General features: G+C 35.4%; 7 protein-coding genes and 1 non-coding gene across 12 annotated transcripts; 3 read left to right on the top strand and 5 right to left on the bottom strand.

Moving 5' to 3' along the window:
• Positions 1 to 8: 8 nt before the first annotated feature.
• Positions 9 to 1,277, bottom strand: LOC106751671 (uncharacterized protein C1orf131 homolog). 2 transcript variants are annotated; one of them, XM_014632662.1, is made up of 2 exons: positions 1,117 to 1,277; positions 9 to 1,039 (listed from the first exon to the last, which is right to left on the bottom strand). In XM_014632662.1, exon 2 carries the CDS (start codon positions 1,017 to 1,019, stop codon positions 510 to 512), a length of 510 nt encoding a protein of 169 aa, XP_014488148.1. In that variant the 5' UTR covers positions 1,020 to 1,039; positions 1,117 to 1,277; the 3' UTR covers positions 9 to 509. The 2 variants fall into 2 exon arrangements, with proteins under 2 accessions (XP_014488148.1, XP_014488147.1); XM_014632661.1 differs by having other exon boundaries at positions 9 to 1,019; positions 1,117 to 1,248.
• Positions 1,278 to 1,415: 138 nt separating this feature from the next.
• Positions 1,416 to 1,967, top strand: LOC106751672 (mitotic-spindle organizing protein 2-like). The gene is made up of 2 exons (XM_014632663.1): positions 1,416 to 1,594; positions 1,707 to 1,967. Exons 1-2 carry the CDS (start codon positions 1,512 to 1,514, stop codon positions 1,840 to 1,842), a joined length of 219 nt encoding a protein of 72 aa, XP_014488149.1. The 5' UTR covers positions 1,416 to 1,511; the 3' UTR covers positions 1,843 to 1,967.
• Positions 1,968 to 2,229: 262 nt separating this feature from the next.
• On the bottom strand, positions 2,230 to 4,250 carry LOC106751646 (ribonuclease H1). Its single transcript, XM_014632611.1, has 6 exons — positions 3,982 to 4,250; positions 3,749 to 3,898; positions 3,243 to 3,438; positions 2,982 to 3,118; positions 2,635 to 2,899; positions 2,230 to 2,400 (listed from the first exon to the last, which is right to left on the bottom strand). The coding sequence occupies exons 1-6, from the start codon at positions 4,080 to 4,082 to the stop codon at positions 2,305 to 2,307; spliced, it is 945 nt and encodes a 314-aa protein (XP_014488097.1). The 5' UTR covers positions 4,083 to 4,250; the 3' UTR covers positions 2,230 to 2,304.
• A 762-nt stretch (positions 4,251 to 5,012) lies between these two features.
• Positions 5,013 to 8,622, bottom strand: LOC106751704 (proline-, glutamic acid- and leucine-rich protein 1-like). Of its 3 annotated transcripts, none has more exons than XM_014632726.1 (8): positions 8,263 to 8,622; positions 7,740 to 8,138; positions 7,284 to 7,630; positions 7,016 to 7,195; positions 6,557 to 6,821; positions 6,257 to 6,457; positions 5,892 to 6,184; positions 5,013 to 5,674 (listed from the first exon to the last, which is right to left on the bottom strand). In XM_014632726.1, the coding sequence occupies exons 1-8, from the start codon at positions 8,374 to 8,376 to the stop codon at positions 5,026 to 5,028; spliced, it is 2,448 nt and encodes an 815-aa protein (XP_014488212.1). In that variant the 5' UTR covers positions 8,377 to 8,622; the 3' UTR covers positions 5,013 to 5,025. The 3 variants fall into 3 exon arrangements, with proteins under 3 accessions (XP_014488212.1, XP_014488214.1, XP_014488213.1); XM_014632728.1 differs by having other exon boundaries at positions 7,740 to 8,034; positions 8,263 to 8,368; XM_014632727.1 differs by having other exon boundaries at positions 7,740 to 8,153; positions 8,263 to 8,353.
• Positions 8,623 to 9,339: 717 nt separating this feature from the next.
• On the bottom strand, positions 9,340 to 11,051 carry LOC106751644 (hsp70-binding protein 1-like). Its single transcript, XM_014632609.1, has 5 exons — positions 10,884 to 11,051; positions 10,548 to 10,785; positions 10,072 to 10,474; positions 9,750 to 9,987; positions 9,340 to 9,655 (listed from the first exon to the last, which is right to left on the bottom strand). The coding sequence occupies exons 1-5, from the start codon at positions 10,889 to 10,891 to the stop codon at positions 9,427 to 9,429; spliced, it is 1,116 nt and encodes a 371-aa protein (XP_014488095.1). The 5' UTR covers positions 10,892 to 11,051; the 3' UTR covers positions 9,340 to 9,426.
• Positions 11,052 to 11,554: 503 nt separating this feature from the next.
• Trnap-cgg lies at positions 11,555 to 11,626 on the top strand. Its single transcript has one exon. It is a non-coding gene; the product is annotated as a tRNA-Pro (tRNA).
• Positions 11,604 to 13,290, top strand: LOC106751648 (signal recognition particle 19 kDa protein). The gene is made up of 2 exons (XM_014632614.1): positions 11,604 to 11,906; positions 12,253 to 13,290. Exons 1-2 carry the CDS (start codon positions 11,860 to 11,862, stop codon positions 12,644 to 12,646), a joined length of 441 nt encoding a protein of 146 aa, XP_014488100.1. The 5' UTR covers positions 11,604 to 11,859; the 3' UTR covers positions 12,647 to 13,290.
• Positions 13,291 to 14,368: 1,078 nt separating this feature from the next.
• Positions 14,369 to 19,986, bottom strand: LOC106751713 (late embryogenesis abundant protein, group 3-like). 2 transcript variants are annotated; one of them, XM_014632743.1, is made up of 3 exons: positions 19,880 to 19,986; positions 15,699 to 16,002; positions 14,369 to 15,510 (listed from the first exon to the last, which is right to left on the bottom strand). In XM_014632743.1, exons 2-3 carry the CDS (start codon positions 15,952 to 15,954, stop codon positions 14,858 to 14,860), a joined length of 909 nt encoding a protein of 302 aa, XP_014488229.1. In that variant the 5' UTR covers positions 15,955 to 16,002; positions 19,880 to 19,986; the 3' UTR covers positions 14,369 to 14,857. The 2 variants fall into 2 exon arrangements, with proteins under 2 accessions (XP_014488229.1, XP_014488230.1); XM_014632744.1 differs by having other exon boundaries at positions 15,699 to 16,012; positions 19,880 to 19,967.
• Between the last annotated feature and the right edge of the window lie 431 nt (positions 19,987 to 20,417).

Raw genomic sequence — 20,417 nt, 5'->3', positions numbered from 1 at the left:
AGGATATATATATATATGAAAATATTATTTTATTACTCGTTATTCTTCGTACATAGTATACAACACACCAGAGGAAATGTTATTGTTAGACATAGATAATTGATGTTGTAACGACAAACAGCAATGAATTGACAAAACATATTTTAAATGTTTCCAGTTATAAAATATGATTCTTTCTTCATCCACCCTTTCCTTTTATGTCCTTTTACATACTTAGAAAATATTACAAAAAATTTCTCTTTCGACAACTGAAAAAAGGTTTGAAAGCAAAAAATGTAATAGGCAACTAGCAAAAATCAAACAGACACAACTCGAATATTTGCTAAAAAGATCAGCTATTGTTTTTTAATAAAAATTATTAAAAGTTTAATAAGCTAAAAATAATTGAAATATTGAAATACCTATAGATATACACACACTGAGTTCTTATTTTCAGTTACAATCATTTTATACAATTCTTTCATTAAATCCTGAATACGTCTTTACCTAGATATTTAAATGTTTATCAACTAAATTCTGCTTTTCTGCTTAGACGGAGCATTTTTTGATACTTTTCCGTAAACTCCTAAAATACCGGAGTTCTTTTTACCATTTTTCTTCAACTTAGGCTTGAGCAAGCTACTGGTAAAACCTGAAGTATGTTGCTCCTTTTTAATCTTCTCATCATCTGTTTTTCGACGTAGTTTCAACTTCTTATAATTCATTCTCTTGTTTTTGGGTGGAACTGCACCCAAGCTGACAGCAAGCTCAATTTTCGTTTTTCTTGCCTTTTCTTTCCCAAAACCAGACATACCTAATTTAATGACATCAAAGCGTGCCCTTTTCATTTCTTTTTCTTGTTCTCTTCTTAGCTCCGCTGAGTTTCTTTTTGTCATAGAATCAATTGTATCATTCTTGCGTAACTCTCGCTTAGTAACAAAACTATCTGTTGATGTCACTTTTTTCTTTGGGACTTCATAATTCACGGAGACATAGTTTCGTTTGATATCAGAGGCACGTGTTGATACAAAATCCTCCATCTTTTTACATTAAAAGAAAACTAATTAAAATAAATTTGTTTCTTGAAGTATTTTATCACTCGACGCGTCAATTATTAAACAATCACATAATACTAACTTGTAATCAGATGGACATAATCGTTTATCCTGCTCTAACCTCTCTCTCTCTCTCACTTTTGGTTACGGGAACCTCAGCAGCATCCCTCCTACACCAGCTTTGCAGCATTCACTCAGTCACGTCGAACATCGGAGGTAGACCGAATCTTGCGTAAGATAGAATTCACACCTTGACCAGAAAAGCAGAAAGCAGCAGCCAATTAGAACTCGCACTGGTACTATTGGAATTCTTCCTAAGCGTGAGCGTCCAAATCGAACGCATTCATACAGACGAGATGTTTCGCCGCAAGAGGCTCCACAGTCAACTCGTGATTTGCCTTTAGCTTCGACGTGAAAACAAATCGTCGTGTGACGCAGAGCGCGTAATACGTTCTTCGATGAAATAACTTTGCGAATATGACGTATCCGCAGTTACATCAACAGGAATTGATCGAATTGGCTGAAATAGCAGGAATTTCTGCGGCACCGCGTGTATTTCGGTGAGAATGTCCTAACGTAAATCTTATACTTAACGAATAAGCATAACTTTCGTTGTACAATTTTTGTGCAATATTCCGTTATAACGCAACTTTTCCCCTTTGTTTTATTCAGGATACTGCTGGACTTGCTGGCGTTACCGGCATCCCCGGAAGATATTTACACTCTCTTAAAAACGTTGTCACAATCTCCGAGTCGACGAATAAGCGACGAAAGAACGCATGTATTTGCGTCTCCTGTCAAGAAATAGCATATTGTGTATTAGATTTATTAACTCAATTTAACAATGGATATTATGAATCATCTTATAAGGAAGAATATGTAGAAAAATAACTCGTAATCTGTAATTCAATGAACTGTGATTATCTTTCTTAATGGAATTGTAGTTTTTTTAACACAATTTGATTTTTTTGTTCATTGTGCAAACAAAAATATTACAATAAAATTATCGGGAAATTAATACTTTTTGACGTATTTTATTTATATTTTGATATTTTTCATTATAAAATGAAGTGAAATATAAAATATTCACTTTCCGACATCACATTAACATTTTTTTATATGATAATACGAGAGAAATCTAATATATAATAATCTGTAAATATATAATATATAATTATTACATTTATTTCATATATATACATAAAATGGTACAAATAATTTCTAATTCTAATTCTATTAATTTGTATTTCCAATCAAATATTTATCTTTGTTATCCGTCCAGACTTTTATACTGTAAGCAGCCATCTCTCGCTAATTTATCTGCCATTTCATTGCCGTGAATTCCCACATGTCCATTTACATGATTCTACAAAAATTTTATTTGAAATGAATACTGACATGGACACTTTGCTTAATTTCTCTTGACTTGTATTAATTAATCCTTCAGTCAACATTTCATATTATTTAAAATATCATGTTGCAAGTATTGTACGGTAAGATATGATATTTACTTCTTTATATATTTTTGATATACCTTACATATTAATCATATATTATTGAATTTCTTTCATATAAAACGTCAAGTACATCTATTACTTACCCAAGCGATAATTAATGATTCCAATTCCTTTTCCATTTCCAACAGCTCAGTTTTGTTTATAACCGGCTTATTGCCGACTGTTGTCCATCCTCTCTGCTTCCATTTCGGCATCCACTCTGTAATGCACGAAATGAGGAATTTGGAGTCCGTGTTAATTCTCAACTTTTTCACCCCAGCTTTCTTTGCTTGTTTAGCAGCCACCGTAACTGCCTGGATCTCTGCCATATTGTTAGTGGGTCGTCCTTCCACTGGTCGAGATACATTCCTGTGAAAGTTAGATAGCTGTTAGAAAAATCATGTGATGACTCAACCAAATGATCGTTGAAAATCGAGGACGAAATGTGTACAAAGGATGATGATCTTGGAACCAAACACCGATACCAGCCCGCGCGTTTTTCTGGCCGTTAGAGCTGCATGCGCCATCGGTGAAAACATTCACGTAACCATCCTCATCCGTGATAAAGTCAACTTTGTTGGCGTCATCCTATACAAACCCAAAGACCAATAAATGTTAAGACTGTTTTTATAAACGATTTGTTTAATTTTGTTTAGTTTATATATCCGTCAATTCAGATTTTGCTTCGTTTTAAATGTGACTTGTTTCAGACCTGCTCAGTAGATTGATTGGATACTGATGAGTCTGTGATTTTCCTTCTTTTACTCAGATATACAGTAAATTCATCATTAGTATCATCATTTGTTGATAAAGTTTTTTTCGAAGATGATAATGGCAATAGTACGTTTGTCTTCAACGTTGTTTGTTTCCTTCCAAGTAGGAACAGTTGTTTCGGTAACATTTGTGACCTGGACAAAATATCTGTATTAAATAACATAACTGTATGCAATTGTAGGAAGCTTTGAAATCCCCAATAATAATTGAAATTTATATAACCATATATAAAGTCTTACGTACAATGCAAAAGAATGAAATACAAAATATAAATATAGAAATTGTGCCACAGACATTTGCTTAATTCCATTGTGTGAAAATTATTCTTAATTTCTATTCCCAATATCTAATTATTCTTATTCCTAATATATGTTCTATTGTGTGTATGGCCTAATACTTCCTTATTTCACATTAAAAAGAACGTTTGTGTTTATCAATATTTACTCGGTGGACTTTGCAATTGTTGTTTCAGTAGAATTGATTCGTGTAGCTAAAGAGGAATGTTCCTTTATAAAATTATGCGCTGCACTCTCGGTGGCAAACTTTTTATATATCGGTCCGGGAAACTTGTTAACTTGGGCGCTACACTCATTCCTTGAAAGGCAAAACATGAAAAAATTATACTTGATTAGATCGAAATAATTAAACATTATTTTTTATTATATTGTTCTTCTTACCAGCTGGTATAAATACCCGGTTTGCGACCCTTGGCAACTGCATAATAAGGCATATGTCTGGGAAAATAATGCCGTATTACGTATATAAAATTCAACCTCATCAATTGATCCGTTCTTTATAGCCGAACTGGCTGCAGTTTATGGCGTTTTCGATGTTGTTGACTCGATCCGACTTGAACAGGTCTCCGGTAGAGTCCGGTATGGTCTGTTTCTTAGCCGCACTCAGTGATGCCACCGAGCCATACGCGAGCCGCGCAAGCGTCGCGTGTTCGTGAGTAGAACTTCGGCCGTCTTCGTATCCGCTGTCTCGCCGACGAGATAGCTGTAGTAATGTCGTGGTTAACAATAGCTGTTGGCAATAGTTATTGGCGTCACTGACTGCGCGCTCAAAACGGAAATCTTTCAAATCACGTATTTTTATTTCATGTTCATATTCTCTTTATTTAATAGCGAATCGAAATACAACCGTATTTCTTCATACATGTGAAGGGGAAAGAAAGAGAGAAGAACTTATAACGAGCTTATAACTTATAATCTTACTATGTATTCTGCATTTAACAGGAGAATGTTTTTAGTAATTCTTAGAAAATACATTTTTTTTTTAAACAGATACAAAATGCATTTAATAGATACAAGATGTATCCATTTTGTATCGAAGTTTTTACAAAGGACACAATAAATGCCGTTTGGAGTTATTCAAAATATTAAGGGCATTACATTATAAAAAATGTATCATTTTATTTCAGGTTCAAAAACCGCAGCATTGGTCTAAACAAGTGATGAAACGTTTAAAGATAGTCAGTATGAAAATAATCCAATTTTAAATAACGGAAGAGCTATTATTAAAAATGCATCCCTGGATGCAGATTTGTGCAAAGCTCTTGTTGTCTTGCAAAATATACTTCATAGCGGTAGTGAAAATATCACATAAAGCATCTTATGATATATCTATTAAATGCATTTTGTATCTGTTTAAAAAAAAATGTATTTTCTAAGAATTACAAGATGTATTGTCATAGAGAGGAAAAAAATATGTTGCAACTTTTAATCATCTGACTGTACATGGCGTTGCGGCGTTATAGTGTCTCTTGATAAAACTGGAATATCAACGAACAGATTAAGCATCTCTGGATCATCAATGTCCGATTCTTTTTCTTTCTCTTCTGCCACCTCGTCTTGAACTTCTTCGATGATTGAAGGAGAATCTTTTGACATTTTGTTTGTTTTATCTGCAGATGAAGAATCTTTAGGTTGCTCGTCTTGCTTTTGATCTGTGATAATGCGTGTGATCGATTCACATTCTACCCTTGTTTCGGCTTCTTTAACGTTTGTCAATTCGTCACTGTTCGATAAACCTTGCTCCTTATTGTAGTGCACTTGTTCCGTCTCCTGCGATACGTTTCTGACATTTTCTTGAAAATTTTTGTTTGTCTGAGATTCATTAGAATTTGCTTCCTTATCATTTCTTCCGAACGATTCTGTACTGTTTTTATCCCACATTGTTGTACATTCTGGCATGGTTATTTTTTGTCGTTTACATGCAGGTGGCGATATATCTGCTTCTTGAAGAAATTTTCGTTCAATCCTACTTTTCTTATCGGTATTTATTGCAGTAGCAATACTAGTAGTAGCAATAGTAGCAGTAGCAGGCTCTTCCACTTGATCTTCCGAAAGAAATTCGTTATTGTACTCACTGTAAATAGAGAATATAAATTTTAAGATCTAACAATCTTCTCTTACTTAAATCAGTAGTTGATTCTAAAAAAATTACAACGTTAATTATAACATAACGTTAAATATACAAACATGAAATAAACAATTAAATTTATATTTAAAAAATCATGTTTTTGTGGGACGTGGATAGGTGTTTCAACAAGAAAATATAGATATGAATAAAACTGACTACTTACTTTTGTCGTAGTAACTGTAATGTAGGGGCTGTAGGATGTATAATTTTTTCCAATTCGGCTAACGCAAGTCTTGCTTCTTGAGCAACACTTAAATCGACATCATAGGATGCTCTATGTGATATTTTCAAATAATACTGAATAGGAGATCTTAATAAAGTATGTGGATTCATTTGTAATGCCCTTAATACTTTGAATAACTCCAAACGGCATTTATTGTGTTCTTTGTAAAAACTTCGCCCAGAATTAGCTAGATAGAAATTGTACAATAAAGATATCACCGTATTCTGCATATTCTGGAAGAAAAAGGCACATAGGTAAATTATAAAAACACACCATGCTTTAATAATAAATTCAAATAAATGTACCTTATAAAACGCTTGTTTCAGCTGAACACTACCGCTATGAAGTATATTTTGCAAGACAACAAGAGCTTCTTTGCACAAATCTGCATCCAGGGATCCATTTTTAATAATAGCTTTTCCGTTATTTAAAATTGAATTATTTTCATACTGACTATCTTTAAAACGTTTCATCACTCGTTTAGACCAATGCTGCGGTTTTTGAACCTGAAATAAAATGATACATTTTTTATAAGACATGTAAGATATAAATTAATACATAATCAACATAAAGATTACTCATTTTTTCATAATTCTGATACTTACAGTTAATAACATACAATCTCGTTCTGGTGTTATATCCTTCATTATGAAGGCCATATATTCGTTTGCAATTGTCTCTACACCCGAGAGTGAACCAGTATTTATCAACCACGAAAGGAGACACTTGTAAGTGGATAATCTTATATTTTTGAAGGATTTACTGTTGCTAAATGTTATATGATTTTCTAAAACTGTACTTGTCCATCGCAACGTTTGTTGAAGCAGATTTAATATTATTTTTCCAAATGGTATCAATTCTTGCGCAAATCTAAAAAACATATTTGTATTGAAAAATATATTACAATATAAAAATTTATTAAGATTACAAAAATGTTTAGATGTATCAGAAGTCACCATTTCGAACACATTCTTAAATAATCGAGTTGTTTATAAGAAAAACACGCGTATCGTCTCTGTATATTAGATTATAATTTTACAATAACATCTCAGAGAGGCACTTACCCATTTATAAATGTATTTAAAACTGTGAGTAAACCAATGTGTAATTTTGGCAAGATTATATACAACATCTGTCTTTTGACAGAAGTTTTATCCTTCAGATTTAATGGTGTAACAGCCAATCCTCTACAGAGAATTTCCAAGATGTCAAAAGGCACAACAGAATTTTTTGCATCACATCCGCTGCAATTACAAATCAAATGTTTCAAGAGTTTTGCACATATTTGGAAAATATCACAATGCAGATATGATATAAATTGAAAAATTATACCATAACATCGAGGAGAGATAAATGCATAAGTTTAAAAATCTCTGTTTCTGGTCATTGTAGTACTTTATCACATTTTCTTCGGATATAGTAGGTAAATCCAATTGATCCCAAATATCCCAGGATTTCAACTCTGTTAATTCAGAGAACAATTCATCCATTATAGCGTGCAAGCTATTGCAAAGTAAGGCTTGGTTATACGTCAATCTGGTATACATGGACTTGGTTGGTGGTGGTTGAAAGGAACGTTCTGTCGCCTTGGACAAGAGAACGTAACACTTGGCACTAGCATTAATCAAATTCTTCTGTGTAGAATCAATCTGTTGCAATATTATCTTTTTCATCAATTCCTAAAAATATGAAGATGCTAATTTGTCAAACAACTTAGATAGAAATGTACTTCTTAAAATCAATATTCAAGTAATTGAAAGAAGTATATATATTTTGTGGTATTATGACCTGTGACTGTTCACAAACTTCAGGATAATGATACAGCATAACAGCAACCAAATAGTACATTGTGCTGTACTTTTTATTTCTCAGCAAACTGTTAACCACAAGTATCAGCCGTCTTATGTTTTGTATAGAAACTGGCTTGTGTAATTCGGGGATTTCCTTGCAATACTCAAGTAGAAAGCTTAATATTTTGCATGCTAGCGTCACTTCTTTCGCAGTGCTGTGTGTATCTTCCAACAGCTCAGTAGCTTTGGTCATCCATAATGGAGTATATTTCGTAAGTATACTCTCGGAACATCTAGGTAAGATAATGTCCAACATAACCAAACCGCTGTATCGAGTATTTACCAGATTTATACGAGAATTAATGCTCGACACAATGGTGCTTTGGACGACATCAACCTAAAATACATACGTCTAACATATTTTATAAAATGTGCTGTTTTCAGTCTTCAGATCGTGACCAAATTCGATCCAAATAGTAAAACTTTTGAATACTTAGAAGCTATAAAATAATATTCTTTACCTCTCGGTTGTTAAACGGCACATCGCTATTGTTAACAAACAAATCGTACACTATCAGTTCGAACTCTTTCGAATTCTGATCGTTCGTGTCCAATAATTTAATTATTGATGCCATATTTTTACTCTAAAATTCCGTTCAAGTACTTTGGGATACACGTGCGCTTTCTGATAACCGTACAGAACGTTTTTTTTCTTTTCTATATTTAGATTGATACGTCCTTGCGTGTATTCCAGGGTGGACACATAACACACAATTTATACTTGTTACACGTTATATTATTCTACTTAAACTTTAACGGAATATTTCTAAATTTGTTCCAGATCTGAATAAAAACAATTAAAGGATAACTTTCTACATCTCATTAAGGCGAATTCTCATAGAAGCAGTGTTGCCGGAAGAAAAAAAATTTTACTATCAAAAAATTACCAGATACCGTCAAAATGTATGAAATAATTAACGTGTGTTCCGTTTCACGAGTGTGAGCGTCAAGGTGTGAATTCTCCCTAATAAAAAAACGCGGAATGCTTCTGATTGGTTAGGCTGTATTTAGATTAGCGCAATATGCAATAAGCATGCAGCTCTTCTGGAAAAGCAGTACGCTCATTGGATATTATGGTCGCATATCGCGTTGCGTATCACGCTGGTCTGCGAGAGCCATCATGTGCGATGTAGAGCCGGAAAGTTTCGATGGAAATTAGACCGTTATTGTACATCAGAAACTTAGCAAGAGATATATTATTGCATCTGTTTTCCATTACTGCACCGCACTGGCTGCGCTAGTTCTCTTTTCCTTTATTTCAGACTCACATCTTTGAATTTACTCTGATCATTGACGTTTTACAGATTTCACTACGTTTAAACAGACTGCTCATCACCACATTTACATCAAATGAACGAATATTTATTTACATTATAAGTACTTTTACACTAGTTGTATACAAAATAATCGACAAATTTAAAGCCAGTTATCCAGTAAACACGATGACATATCAAAAACGTACCAGAGCTGTTAACGTTATAGACATCATTGTTGTCATCATATTTGATGAATAGGTTTTGATCATTAGATTAATAGTCTCAAAATTAATCAAATTTATAAGATAAAAGAGAGGTCTTAATGATTCATTGTATTTAGGAGAAAAACATGATGTGTGTGTGTGTAAATTATCTCTCTTGATTGGTGTCAAACTCAGAAGAGATTTTTTCCAGTAGTCTGATACACATTTCTTTCTCGTCCCGATTGTCTTCGAATCTCTCATTCTGATTATTTTCGAAATCACTTAGTAACATATCGAAGATAAATTTCGAACGCAATTGTGGTCGTCGGAGTTCTTCCAGTGCTGGTAAAAAATTGTCACTTACCATACTACACAACATTCTCAGTAACTGTTCTCTATAATAAAAAATAGTGCTCATAGTTCATTATATAAATACAAAAACAATATAAGAAGTTATAATATTCTAATAATATGCTATGGATGCATTACCTAATTTCGAGCTGTAAATTATCTCTAGACAACAGTCCGATTGCTTGCTCGATGAAACCCATTTTTACTAAGGTATGCTTTATGTCACTCGAGTTTTCCTTGCTACACAAGTTAGAGAGCAAAAATGCAGACTTTATCTGCAACTTCTCTGTTGAGCTCTGTAATGCTCGCAAAAGTACAGAGTAACCATCGTTTATTTCCATATATTTTAACGATGTTGGATTTTCTCTAACTATACCTAAACTCCAGATATAGTTTAATAGTTATCATTCTTTGGAATTTTAATATATTACATTAATTTTTGTATTCTGTAGTTACTCACATGAAACTGCGTAAAGAGCTTTTATTTTCGAATGTTCCGATGGATCTGTGTCAACCATAGATAACAATATAGGAAATAATCCAGTTTCCAATATCTTTTCTTGACAATATGGATTATTCTGCGCCAATTTGGCAATGATATCGGCTATCCTCCATCTTATATTACTGTGTGAAGAATTCAAGCACAGCTGAAATAGCGAGAAGCCGCCAATTTTATGAAAATCATTTGCTACATCAATGTTGTCCACATGATAACCAATTCTCTTGAGCGCATTCTCATACATCGATGAATCTGCATCAGCTTTTAAATTAACAATGCCGGATAAAGTTTGTATATCCTCTTGTAACTCCTCTATTACATTCGCTGTCAATGATGATAAAGCGTTACTTAAAAATGTTTTTTTCTGTAACATATAAATATAATATATATTTAGAAATACAAATAATAAATTATTAACCAATAATTGCAATGCATACTTCTTCATCCAAAGGGTAAATCTGAGATTTGTCTTCTATATTCTCCAATTGCGCCACATCTATAGCATACTTAAGCAATCCTTGCAAGTTAGTTGGTTGTTTTGGTTGATTCAGCAAAGGCTGCAATAAACGTGAGGTACGCTCAGCACTGTTAGAAGTGGAGGGACCTTCGATGGACAGCTGCCTGCTATTTGATTCATTTTGCTCAGCGTTCTTCTTTGAGTTTCCATCTTCAGGCCTGATATCAAATTTTTTAATATCCATTTACGTGAAAAAATATTCAAATTCAAGTGTGTTCAGATTATACTATTGAATAAACAATGAATTGACACCTACTTGTCCATCTTGGGACCCAATTATAGTGGTAAAAATATAACGAGTACAAAATTTTACGCTCAAGAGTCAAATATATGCCTGATCTCAGCTTCGTAACGACGTCAGGAAATTTCTATTATAGAAAAAAGTAATAGCTGTGTTCAGCATAGAAAGCACTTCTGGAACTAAATTGCAGAAATAACGGATCTAATAATTTGGTAAACCCGTTATTTCTATAATTTGGTTCCAAAATCTCCGCTACGAGCCGCCACTTTCCTTATCGAGAAACGAAAGTCGTGATATGACTAAACGGTGTAGCCGGGCGTACTTTCTATTTCTCAAATAGTATGACTCAAGGACTGGTCAGAAGTACTTTCCATTGTAATAAAACATAGATAAGATTATGATAAAGATTAATCTTAATTCTTTTTGCCCTGATCGATCATCCAAATGTTATTCTACCCTCAGTGTGGTGTTTCCGAACGCAGCCTTGCTGGAAAGCAACCGTTGGTGGACTCTGGGGTCGAATCAGTAAATCGTATACATTATGATTGTGCGGAGAAAATATTAGTTTCTTTATTTGAAAATTACTCGTGCTTGTGGTGTCGTAAATTTTGATATTACGCTGCATGTGATTACATTTATATTTTATTACGGTTACTCAGGCTTATATTTGTAAATTACTGCAACACGGCTCGTTGGTCTAGGGGTATGATTCTCGCTTCGGGTGCGAGAGGTCCCGGGTTCAAATCCCGGACGAGCCCGGAGATTTATTTTTTTGTTAATATTTATAATAGGATTTGCTTTATTACATTAATATTTTTGTACTTAAGCAGTACTTATAGATCCTCCCTTTTTTATCGTCTCTAAAATATGATTACATATGATGTCCTCTCAATGTAACAGTTTCTTATTACAATTCACATTTTGGAAAATTACGGGCTTACGCATACATCGAACGCTGCATTGCTGGAGTCTCGATTGTTAACATGCGACAATGTCGCTGGCGTGGAATCCTTCGAAAAAACACAGCGAGCGTGAGAGGTAAATGATTTGCCGTGCTGTGTGAAACCTACTGCAAAAATTATTCATATCTTTTAATTTCTGAAAGACAATATTTCTCTATTCACTTCCCGTTTGCAGCATTGTTGAAATATGTTGCGATCCATATGTCACTTAACCTATATTTTTTTAAGTCACAAATTTAACGTTAGGATTGAATTCATATTTAAATTATATAAACTATATAGATTCTTTTACAAACAGAATATAAAAATGACTATACGAAATTTATTAATATATCGTTCTTAATTTAAATATTTGAAACTTATTGTTTATAGCAATGGAAAAGTTTTAATTTGCCACTAATCTGACATTTTATTTTCGACAGATGGATATGCATTTACCCAATATATCTGAACAGTAAGAGGAGTTTGATGGATGGGCGAAAGCTGGCCAAGGATAAGTGTATTGAGAATCCAACGCATCAGGAGATACGGGATGTGTTGTTAGCAGCAGGATTCAACGTAGGCGTCGAGAATAAATTGCATCCAAAGGAACGCAGCAAGGAGCCTCTCTATCGTGGCCGTATTCGTGTGCAGTTAAAAAATGATGATGGTACACCGGTACAGTCTGATTTTCCCACTAGAGATTCTCTCTTGGAATATATCGGCATCACAATTCCAAAATTAAAGACTCGTCAGGGCAAACAGAACTCTAGCGAGCAAGCATCACAACCATCCACATCAACATCTAAGAAAGGAAAGGGCAAGGGGAGAAGATAAAGAAGACTTGAAGTCATTAACCATATATATGATGGATTTTTGCTTTTATATATATATATATATATATATATATGTATGTATGTATATATTTTACAATTATAAATAATTTTGTGTGTGGCATACGTATATACACGTATTCACATTTCTAAATGCTGTACTTCTCACGTAACATTTAAAGCAGGATTATCATAATATTATTTGTATTTTTTATATCTTTTTACTACCAAATTTAAATTAAAATTCAAATTACTAGTTGTGCTAAACGTGATAAAATGGAAATGTCACATACATATATATATATATATATATATATTTGTTTTTTTTAGATTTAGAATAAAGCAAATTCTTATCTAAAACTTTTAGTAATACATAATTAATGCTACATGGACATGTTAAATGTTAACATGTTAAATGCTACATGGACTATCGGTAGTCCACACGATGTGAATGGAAAATCATGTGAAATTGGCACGATGCTTAATATATTAATTATCAGTTGCTAGGTGACAATTTGCTATATGATCATGTTATGTAATATTATTATTCATCATTGTACTCTGGAATAGTTTCAGATTAACCCTTTGCACTCGAGGGCTCTGCTATGGAGACAATACAAATAACTTTCAGTTCATAACACAAGGACAAAGACAAATTGTAAAAACTATTGTGTATAGGATATTCCGCTCTTGCTATTTGCATTGTCTCCATAGCGGAGCCCTCGAGTTTGAAGACAAATTTTAAATGGCTGCGCTCCGGAGCCCTCGAGTGCAAAGGGTTGATATCAAGAAATTGAATATAGTTGCTATTTGTGTTACATATGTGGGATGAACAGATTTCTCATAAGAGACCAGCGTCTTATATGTATATGATAGTAACCATTTCTTTTCTGTTTCATATAAACAAATCAAGCCTGTTTTATATTTTTATATAAAAATATATATAAAATTTTGTTTTCCAAATAAACTGTAGTAAGATAAACTGAACCGTAGAACATGTTAAGATTAGAAGAATTTGTATATTTAATAATTATTAATGGTTTGTATTAATGATCTCTGAATGGCAGGCGAGTAATGAACAATGAAAATATGTAATCATACGCCGCCTGTTGTTGTCAGGAGATCATCAATAAATTTACGCTATCTTGAGTGAGATTTTATCTGCAAAGTGCATCCCATTGCATCATATGCATATATTCACTAATATTGTACAATTAATTCCTTAATAACTATTGTGAAATTTACAAAAAATGGTAAAATATCTTTTAATTTGATCCGTATGCTATATATAAGCGTTATCTGGATACTAGCGTTTTATCTTTAATTGACGGACGCGCTGTATATTACAACAATTAGCAATGCTTATTAAATTTTAACAAGGTTGTTATTTCATTAGTTACGAAACATCCGAAGGTGAACGTAAGACGGTCTTAAATATAAGATCCGATTATGAATACTATGAAGGAATATTTTAACTTATATAAAAAAAAAAGTTAAAAAGTTAGAGTTAAAAATTACTAGTTTAAGTCAAAAGTTAATCCATTTTAAAAGTAACTAAGTTAAGTTAGGAATTCTTAACTTTTCAACTTAACTTCCGATTAATTTAGTTACCACCCAACCCTGGTATTTCTAATACATACATTCGTATGCACATGCAATGGTTATAAATCTAGAAGATGGGAAAAGGAAGGGAAAACGGGGGGAATAATAATAAGTACAATACACATATAGTTGAAAATGGCAACATTTTATTGTGCGTTTTAGCACGTGAGCTGGCAGTAATGTATGATCGCTGAGTCTCACGAATATAAAAAAAAAAAAATAGAGAGAAGAGATGTGAGCCGCTTCGTTGCGAGTGCGTATACTTGCGAAGGGAAGAAAACACAAGATCGCAGATTTCCTAAGGCGTTTAACTTCTAAAAACGGTCATGTCCAATCCTCTACGGAGAGAAAACCAAGATTCCTTTGGATACGATTGATCATCATCATTAATTACACCGCCCTTACAGAAAAGAATTATCGCCTGTGATAAATTGCTGCCAGTGATAAATTACTGTTGCTCGGTAATTCTACGAAGAAAAGAACCGAACAACATACATAGAATATATTAGCGGGCAATTGATCACAGTAGACAGTTTTGCCTTTCCGTAAGGGCGGCGGACGGATCTTCAATTTTCGGCCCGAACATTTCTCGGGGAGAGTTTCTCTCTCGCTCCTAATAATAAGCCTTGTACTCGTGGCCGTCGACGGGCAGAGCGTTCGCCAGGCTGAGCGTCGGCTCGATCTCGATGCCGGCGTGCAGAGACACCGGATGATGACTGACCGCGGCCGCGGTTTGAGCGGCGTGCGCGGCCGCAGCCGCGGCGTTCCCTTGTGCGGCCTGGGCGGCGTTCGCGGCCTTCTGCGCCGCCGCTTGCGTGGTCTCGAAGTCGAGTCGCGCAGCCGCGAGCTGCTCGGCGATCGACTCGGCGCGCGCCTTCGCCTGACCGACCATCGTCGTCTGGGCGGCGAGCTCGGCGGCGGCCTCGGCCGCCGCTTGGGTCGCGTGTTCCGCGGTCGCCTGCGCCGCGTTCAACGCCGTCGTGATCACCTGCACCTGATGCATCGCCTGCTGGGCGGCGTTCTTCGCGGCCGCGGCCGCCCGCTGCGCCTGCTGCAGCTGCTGCTTCTCGCCGTCCACCGCGACGTGCGCGTCCCGCGACTGCTGTTCCAGGCCCATCACGATGATCTGCTTGCCGGCGAGAGCGGCGGCGGCGGTGGCCGCGGACTGGGCCGCCGCTTGGGCCAGGGTGTTTTTAGCTACGTAGGCCGCCTGACCGGCGGCCGACGGCTGTTGATTCAACTGGGTGTGAGCCTGCTCGGCCGCTCCTGTCAACGAAACCGCGAGAGTCAACACCCCGCTTTGCCATTAATTGCCTTTTCAAATTAGTATAGCCATGTAGAGACATATATCGATTATCTATGATTGTATATATCATCTTTTTCCTCCCGGGCGTTTATTTTATTCGTCTTGAGAGGAATACTTTTTTCGTACGCATTTCACTTGAGCGAATTACCTTTGGCGATACTGGCCAAGGGACCACCCACGCTGTAACCGGGTCGAATAAAGTGGCCCGAATGATGACCGCTTGCAGCGACGGGCCCAGCGTCCACGTAATGAGGAGATTCGATCAAACTCAACGCAGATGCATCCGGTACCGCATATTCGAACTCGTAGCCGTCGACTATGTGTTGCTGGTCGATTATTTGCTTCTTAGCTTTGCCGCAATACGCGAGGGTCACGCAAGCCAGGAGTACCAAAAGGGTCTTCATGTCGAGTTTTTTCGTTAGATTTCGGTCGGTCGGTTGGATGAGTAATGCCTGTGAACGACTTATAGCGTATTAACTATTGCTGACTGACTTCCATTGATTGTGCAAAAGTTTAATTGATGATTGAATTGCTAAAGATACGGTAAATAAACATAATTATATATATATATATATATATATATACAATGTGGGCGAGTAAAATGTAATGCCGATGTCGACATAGGATCGTAATGAACGAAAACGAGTCGATTCTTCCGTATAAATAGCTACCACTTTCTCGCATTTTGACATCCCCTTCTCACCAAGAACGGCTCGCGTATTGTTCCAGTACAGAATCGCTTTCGCATTTACAACTGTGGCGAAGTAAAAGTGGAACTCTCGGGTTCAGTTGATTTTTGTCCTAGAAGCGGATATGCGAGACGGTACTTGGACTTTTTCCTAGCGATCCCGCGATTATCTCGCGGTGCTGTTTTATCCCACTGACTACGCAGGCGTGAATTCGTTTAACCGATCGCGATAGTCAGAATCGAGTCACGTTCTCGATTACGTAAAACGTAATAGGACACCTTCCAAAGTACAGCGGCAACAATACAGGTACGATACGATTTTAGAATCACTCGAGCATTCATGCGACTACGCCGATATGAAGTGAATTCTGCGCGAGTTTCACATAGATGTGAAACATTCGTTATTTTTGATTAATAAATATCAATCACAGTACGTAAACGTGCAAATTTTGTGGAAACTGTACGTTTTTGTAAAAATTGCTTCTGTACAAAAATAATGAAACCAGAAAAAGAAAAGCCAAAAAGCCGATTAAAATGCCATTTTGTATATTTTCCATTTATTTTTTTTTTTAACAAAAAGCTGCATTGCATCAACGCGACGTAATGATTAATTTCAATTTTAGGAATAATTTAATCTTGTAATACGGCACGTCGAAAGTCGTTAAAAATTTCAAAAGCGTGTCGGTGCGTTTCAAAACTTTCATTAACTATGTCGTTTCGGTTTCGTAATTGTTTCTTTTCCGCCTAGCAGTCGGTCATTTCTATCGTTTCCGAGCCGACTGTCAACGACGTGCACGATTGCTCGTTCCGAAACGAATCAAGCGTGAGAAATGTGGACCATCGTTGTGACGATGACACGGTATGTCGCGTACTTTATAACAAACCGATCATGCCGCAGTTTTGTTCGGACGAATGGCTGGAGAAAGCGATAAATAAAAAGCGTGATGCAACCACGAAAGTGATCTCTATGGATGACACAGTGTCGATACGATTGATTAATCATGAATGCGACGCGAAGCGTTACGGCAGGAACTATACCTTAAATTTTACATTGTTTATCTGTGCACTCGTCGAATGTATTTTGTTACACGTGCCTCCCTTCTCCCGATATTTTTTTCCTTTCATATTCGCGATCTTCTGATTAGATCTGTCGAAGCAACACATGCATCGAAATCGATCAATTTAAATTAAGGCGATTGATCTTGTAATGTTTTTTTTGTCATTGTCATGGATGTTAATAAAAGCGCTATTTTCATACCTGAACAATTAGAAAAAGGCTCTTTGGGGAACTGAGATATTTGCAACTGAAGTTAATACATTTTATATGTATTCCTTCACGGGGAAAAAAATCTGGTTGCATCAATCAGAAAGGGAACAATCAGATGCGTTCTTTGAAACATTGCTAAAAATACGATACTCAGCGATACAATTGTTTTAATGTATACGTAAATGTATTCTCGTTTGACGAAATATGGAATGGAAGCCGAACCGCCCGATTCAGACAAACGTGAGAAACACGCGTGACGCACGCGTCGCCTTTCGAAGTTTCGCAACTAAGCGTCGTGTGATCGCAAACTTAAAATTGAAAACCTGTTCCCCCGTCTCGCTCTGAAAAGCGCGCGCACACGTCAACCCGTATCGCCAGACATTATCTATTACGAATCGCGTAAAGAACAAGTATACGTATTAATTCCAGCGCATTCATAATTGGAGTTACCCGCTGACCATGACTAGAATTCACGTTCATTCTTTACACAAAAGATAAAAAGGGCGGTGTCTTCGGTCTAATGAGGAAAATCCTAGGATTTCATTAAATCAGATATTTTAACGTTTAAAATGAAGAAACGAAAATTTATGTCTATAAATGTTTTTTAGAAATGTTACAAACGTTTGTACAAATTACAAATGTTAAGATTCTTTTGGGTGAAACCCATTGAGAAATTCTCCAGACTTCGCTCTCATTATACCTGTCAGTTTTGCTACGTCCTATATTATGCAGGTATTACGTGATCGCGATGTTAAGATCTGCTTAAACTGAAGCACGGTGCGTTTATCGTAAACACGAGTGGGGGCGTCAACTTTTTTTCCGTGGGCGTATAAGGCGTTCAATATTTCTTCATATTCTCTCACTTTGCTAATTAACCAAAACGTAAATCTAGTTCACGAACAATCACTATTGCAATAATCTATGTAGTCAGTAACAATAACAGAAACGACTAACAACAACGATACTAATGAATCGTCCACAAATTTATTTGAAGATATACACTGTTAATGTTAATAATATAGCTTTATAATTTTTGTAGCTATTTTTCATAATCTATATGAAATTATAAGATCTACAAGTTACAAGCAACAAGCTACAATAATAGATAATTGCGCGAAAGGTGTTTTAGCAACATTATTAACGACCTCGTCACATTGACACTAACTAATTTGCATAATTGCGAAGGTTGAGTAAAAAAAAGAAATGCATGCAACATCAATAACGCATGTAGCCGACCTAGAAACTGGCTTACACAGGAAATTATATAGAGAAGTAAAAAGAAAAGCAAGGAAGAAATTCCATTCCGATTAATAAAAAATATTAATTTATTAGGAACGAGTCGTTTGTGAAGTTAAGTGTTTTTTGTTCAACGCAGCGTAGTGAAATTTTCCAACTTGTGTAAAATTGTATTTTAAATATCAAATTATATTTTAAACATTTATCTATACTTGCAAGCAGAAAATTATATAGTGAAAGTTATAACTATAGAATAAATATAGAGTTGAGAGAATTTGTCTGAATTTATCCTTCCGTTTTATATGTGCTATTTATATTTTAATCATATTTAAGGAATTGAAGAATATTACTAAAAAATTTATTATATTCCTTAGCTAGATAAATTCTACCGTCAATTTGTCTCTGCACTACTAAAAAACATAATAAAATTGGATAATAATTAATATGAACAAAAAAATATAATATTATTTCTGTGTATGCATACTGGTAACTGCTCTAAACTTTTTAAAAAAGATTTATACAAAAATACGATTTTTTAGTTGGATTAAAAGCAAAACAATGCTCAGCGTAAATTTCGAGTCGATTTGTGTCAATTAGCACATATTTTCTGTAACATGCAAAGGGTATGCGAAATACGGGTGTTTGCATTCCAGCAATTATACAGTTAATTATATAATTTTCTTTCACTATAGATATTTCCGAAATGCAAGACATTTATAAAACGCGAATTTATAAAAAAAAATTATTCATCGTATTTAACATTCAGTTTCCAGAATTTCGAAGAGCTCTTCACTGTTATCAAACATTCTACCACTCATAGTTATTGTGTCGTATTTATCATATTTTTAATATTTTTCTCTTCCTTATTCTTTAAGAAAAAATATCAAAATTAAAAACTAACTTTCGTCGTCATCGAGTTACTTCAGTCAGTGAACACAAAATTATTATGATCATCAGGTTGCGCAGATATTTATACTTAGACAACACTTTTACGCAGATACGTAGATTTTACGTAGATCTAGAATCACTTTTGCACTATTGATATTCGTTTAAAAATGTTACAAATACCGTTTCCTTATAAGTGGTATCTTACGAATAGCGGGAAAATAGAAAACTAAGGCGACGTTTCCATACTTACTGAATATGTGGTCTAAGCGATAGAGAGAACAGGAGCCTTGCTCGAAGACCGGAGTTAAGAACTGATTCCAGTTACTTGTTCATCGGAGCTCTTATAGTCCTGTCTAGTCTAGCTAATCTATAGCTACGGAAGGGGTTGCGGACGTTCAAAACAGTGCCTTGAGAGTATTCTTTTCCGTTCATTAGGTTCCGCTCTCTCCCTTCCCTCTCCCACCCCCTCTCTCTCTCTCTCTCTCTCACACACTCCCTCCATTCCTCTTTCCTCTCTCTTCCTTTTAAATTTTTACTCACATTTAAAGGGATCCCGATCCTGAAAATTTATTGCTAAGAATGTATTCTTATGTTTTGTGTTTTTGTGCACCTTGCGTTGGTTACGTCCAGAAGACATAAGCGATCAGTGAAATAGTCAGTGATTATTATTGGTTTTTACCATTAGACCCCTAAATCCAGACCAATTACGTAGACGAATTAATCAACGTTGTACTCAATCGTTGTGTTCTCTGAACGCAACTATTTTCTCTCGAGTTCGCGCGCAAACC

The sequence above is a fragment of the Dinoponera quadriceps genome, unplaced genomic scaffold (genome assembly GCF_001313825.1).
Source record: "Dinoponera quadriceps isolate SergipeBrazil2010 unplaced genomic scaffold, ASM131382v1 scaffold115, whole genome shotgun sequence".
NCBI classification, from domain to species: Eukaryota; Metazoa; Arthropoda; class Insecta; order Hymenoptera; family Formicidae; genus Dinoponera; species Dinoponera quadriceps.
Note: the sequence above shows the minus strand (reverse complement) of the source record. Positions and strands in the feature narration are given on the sequence as shown.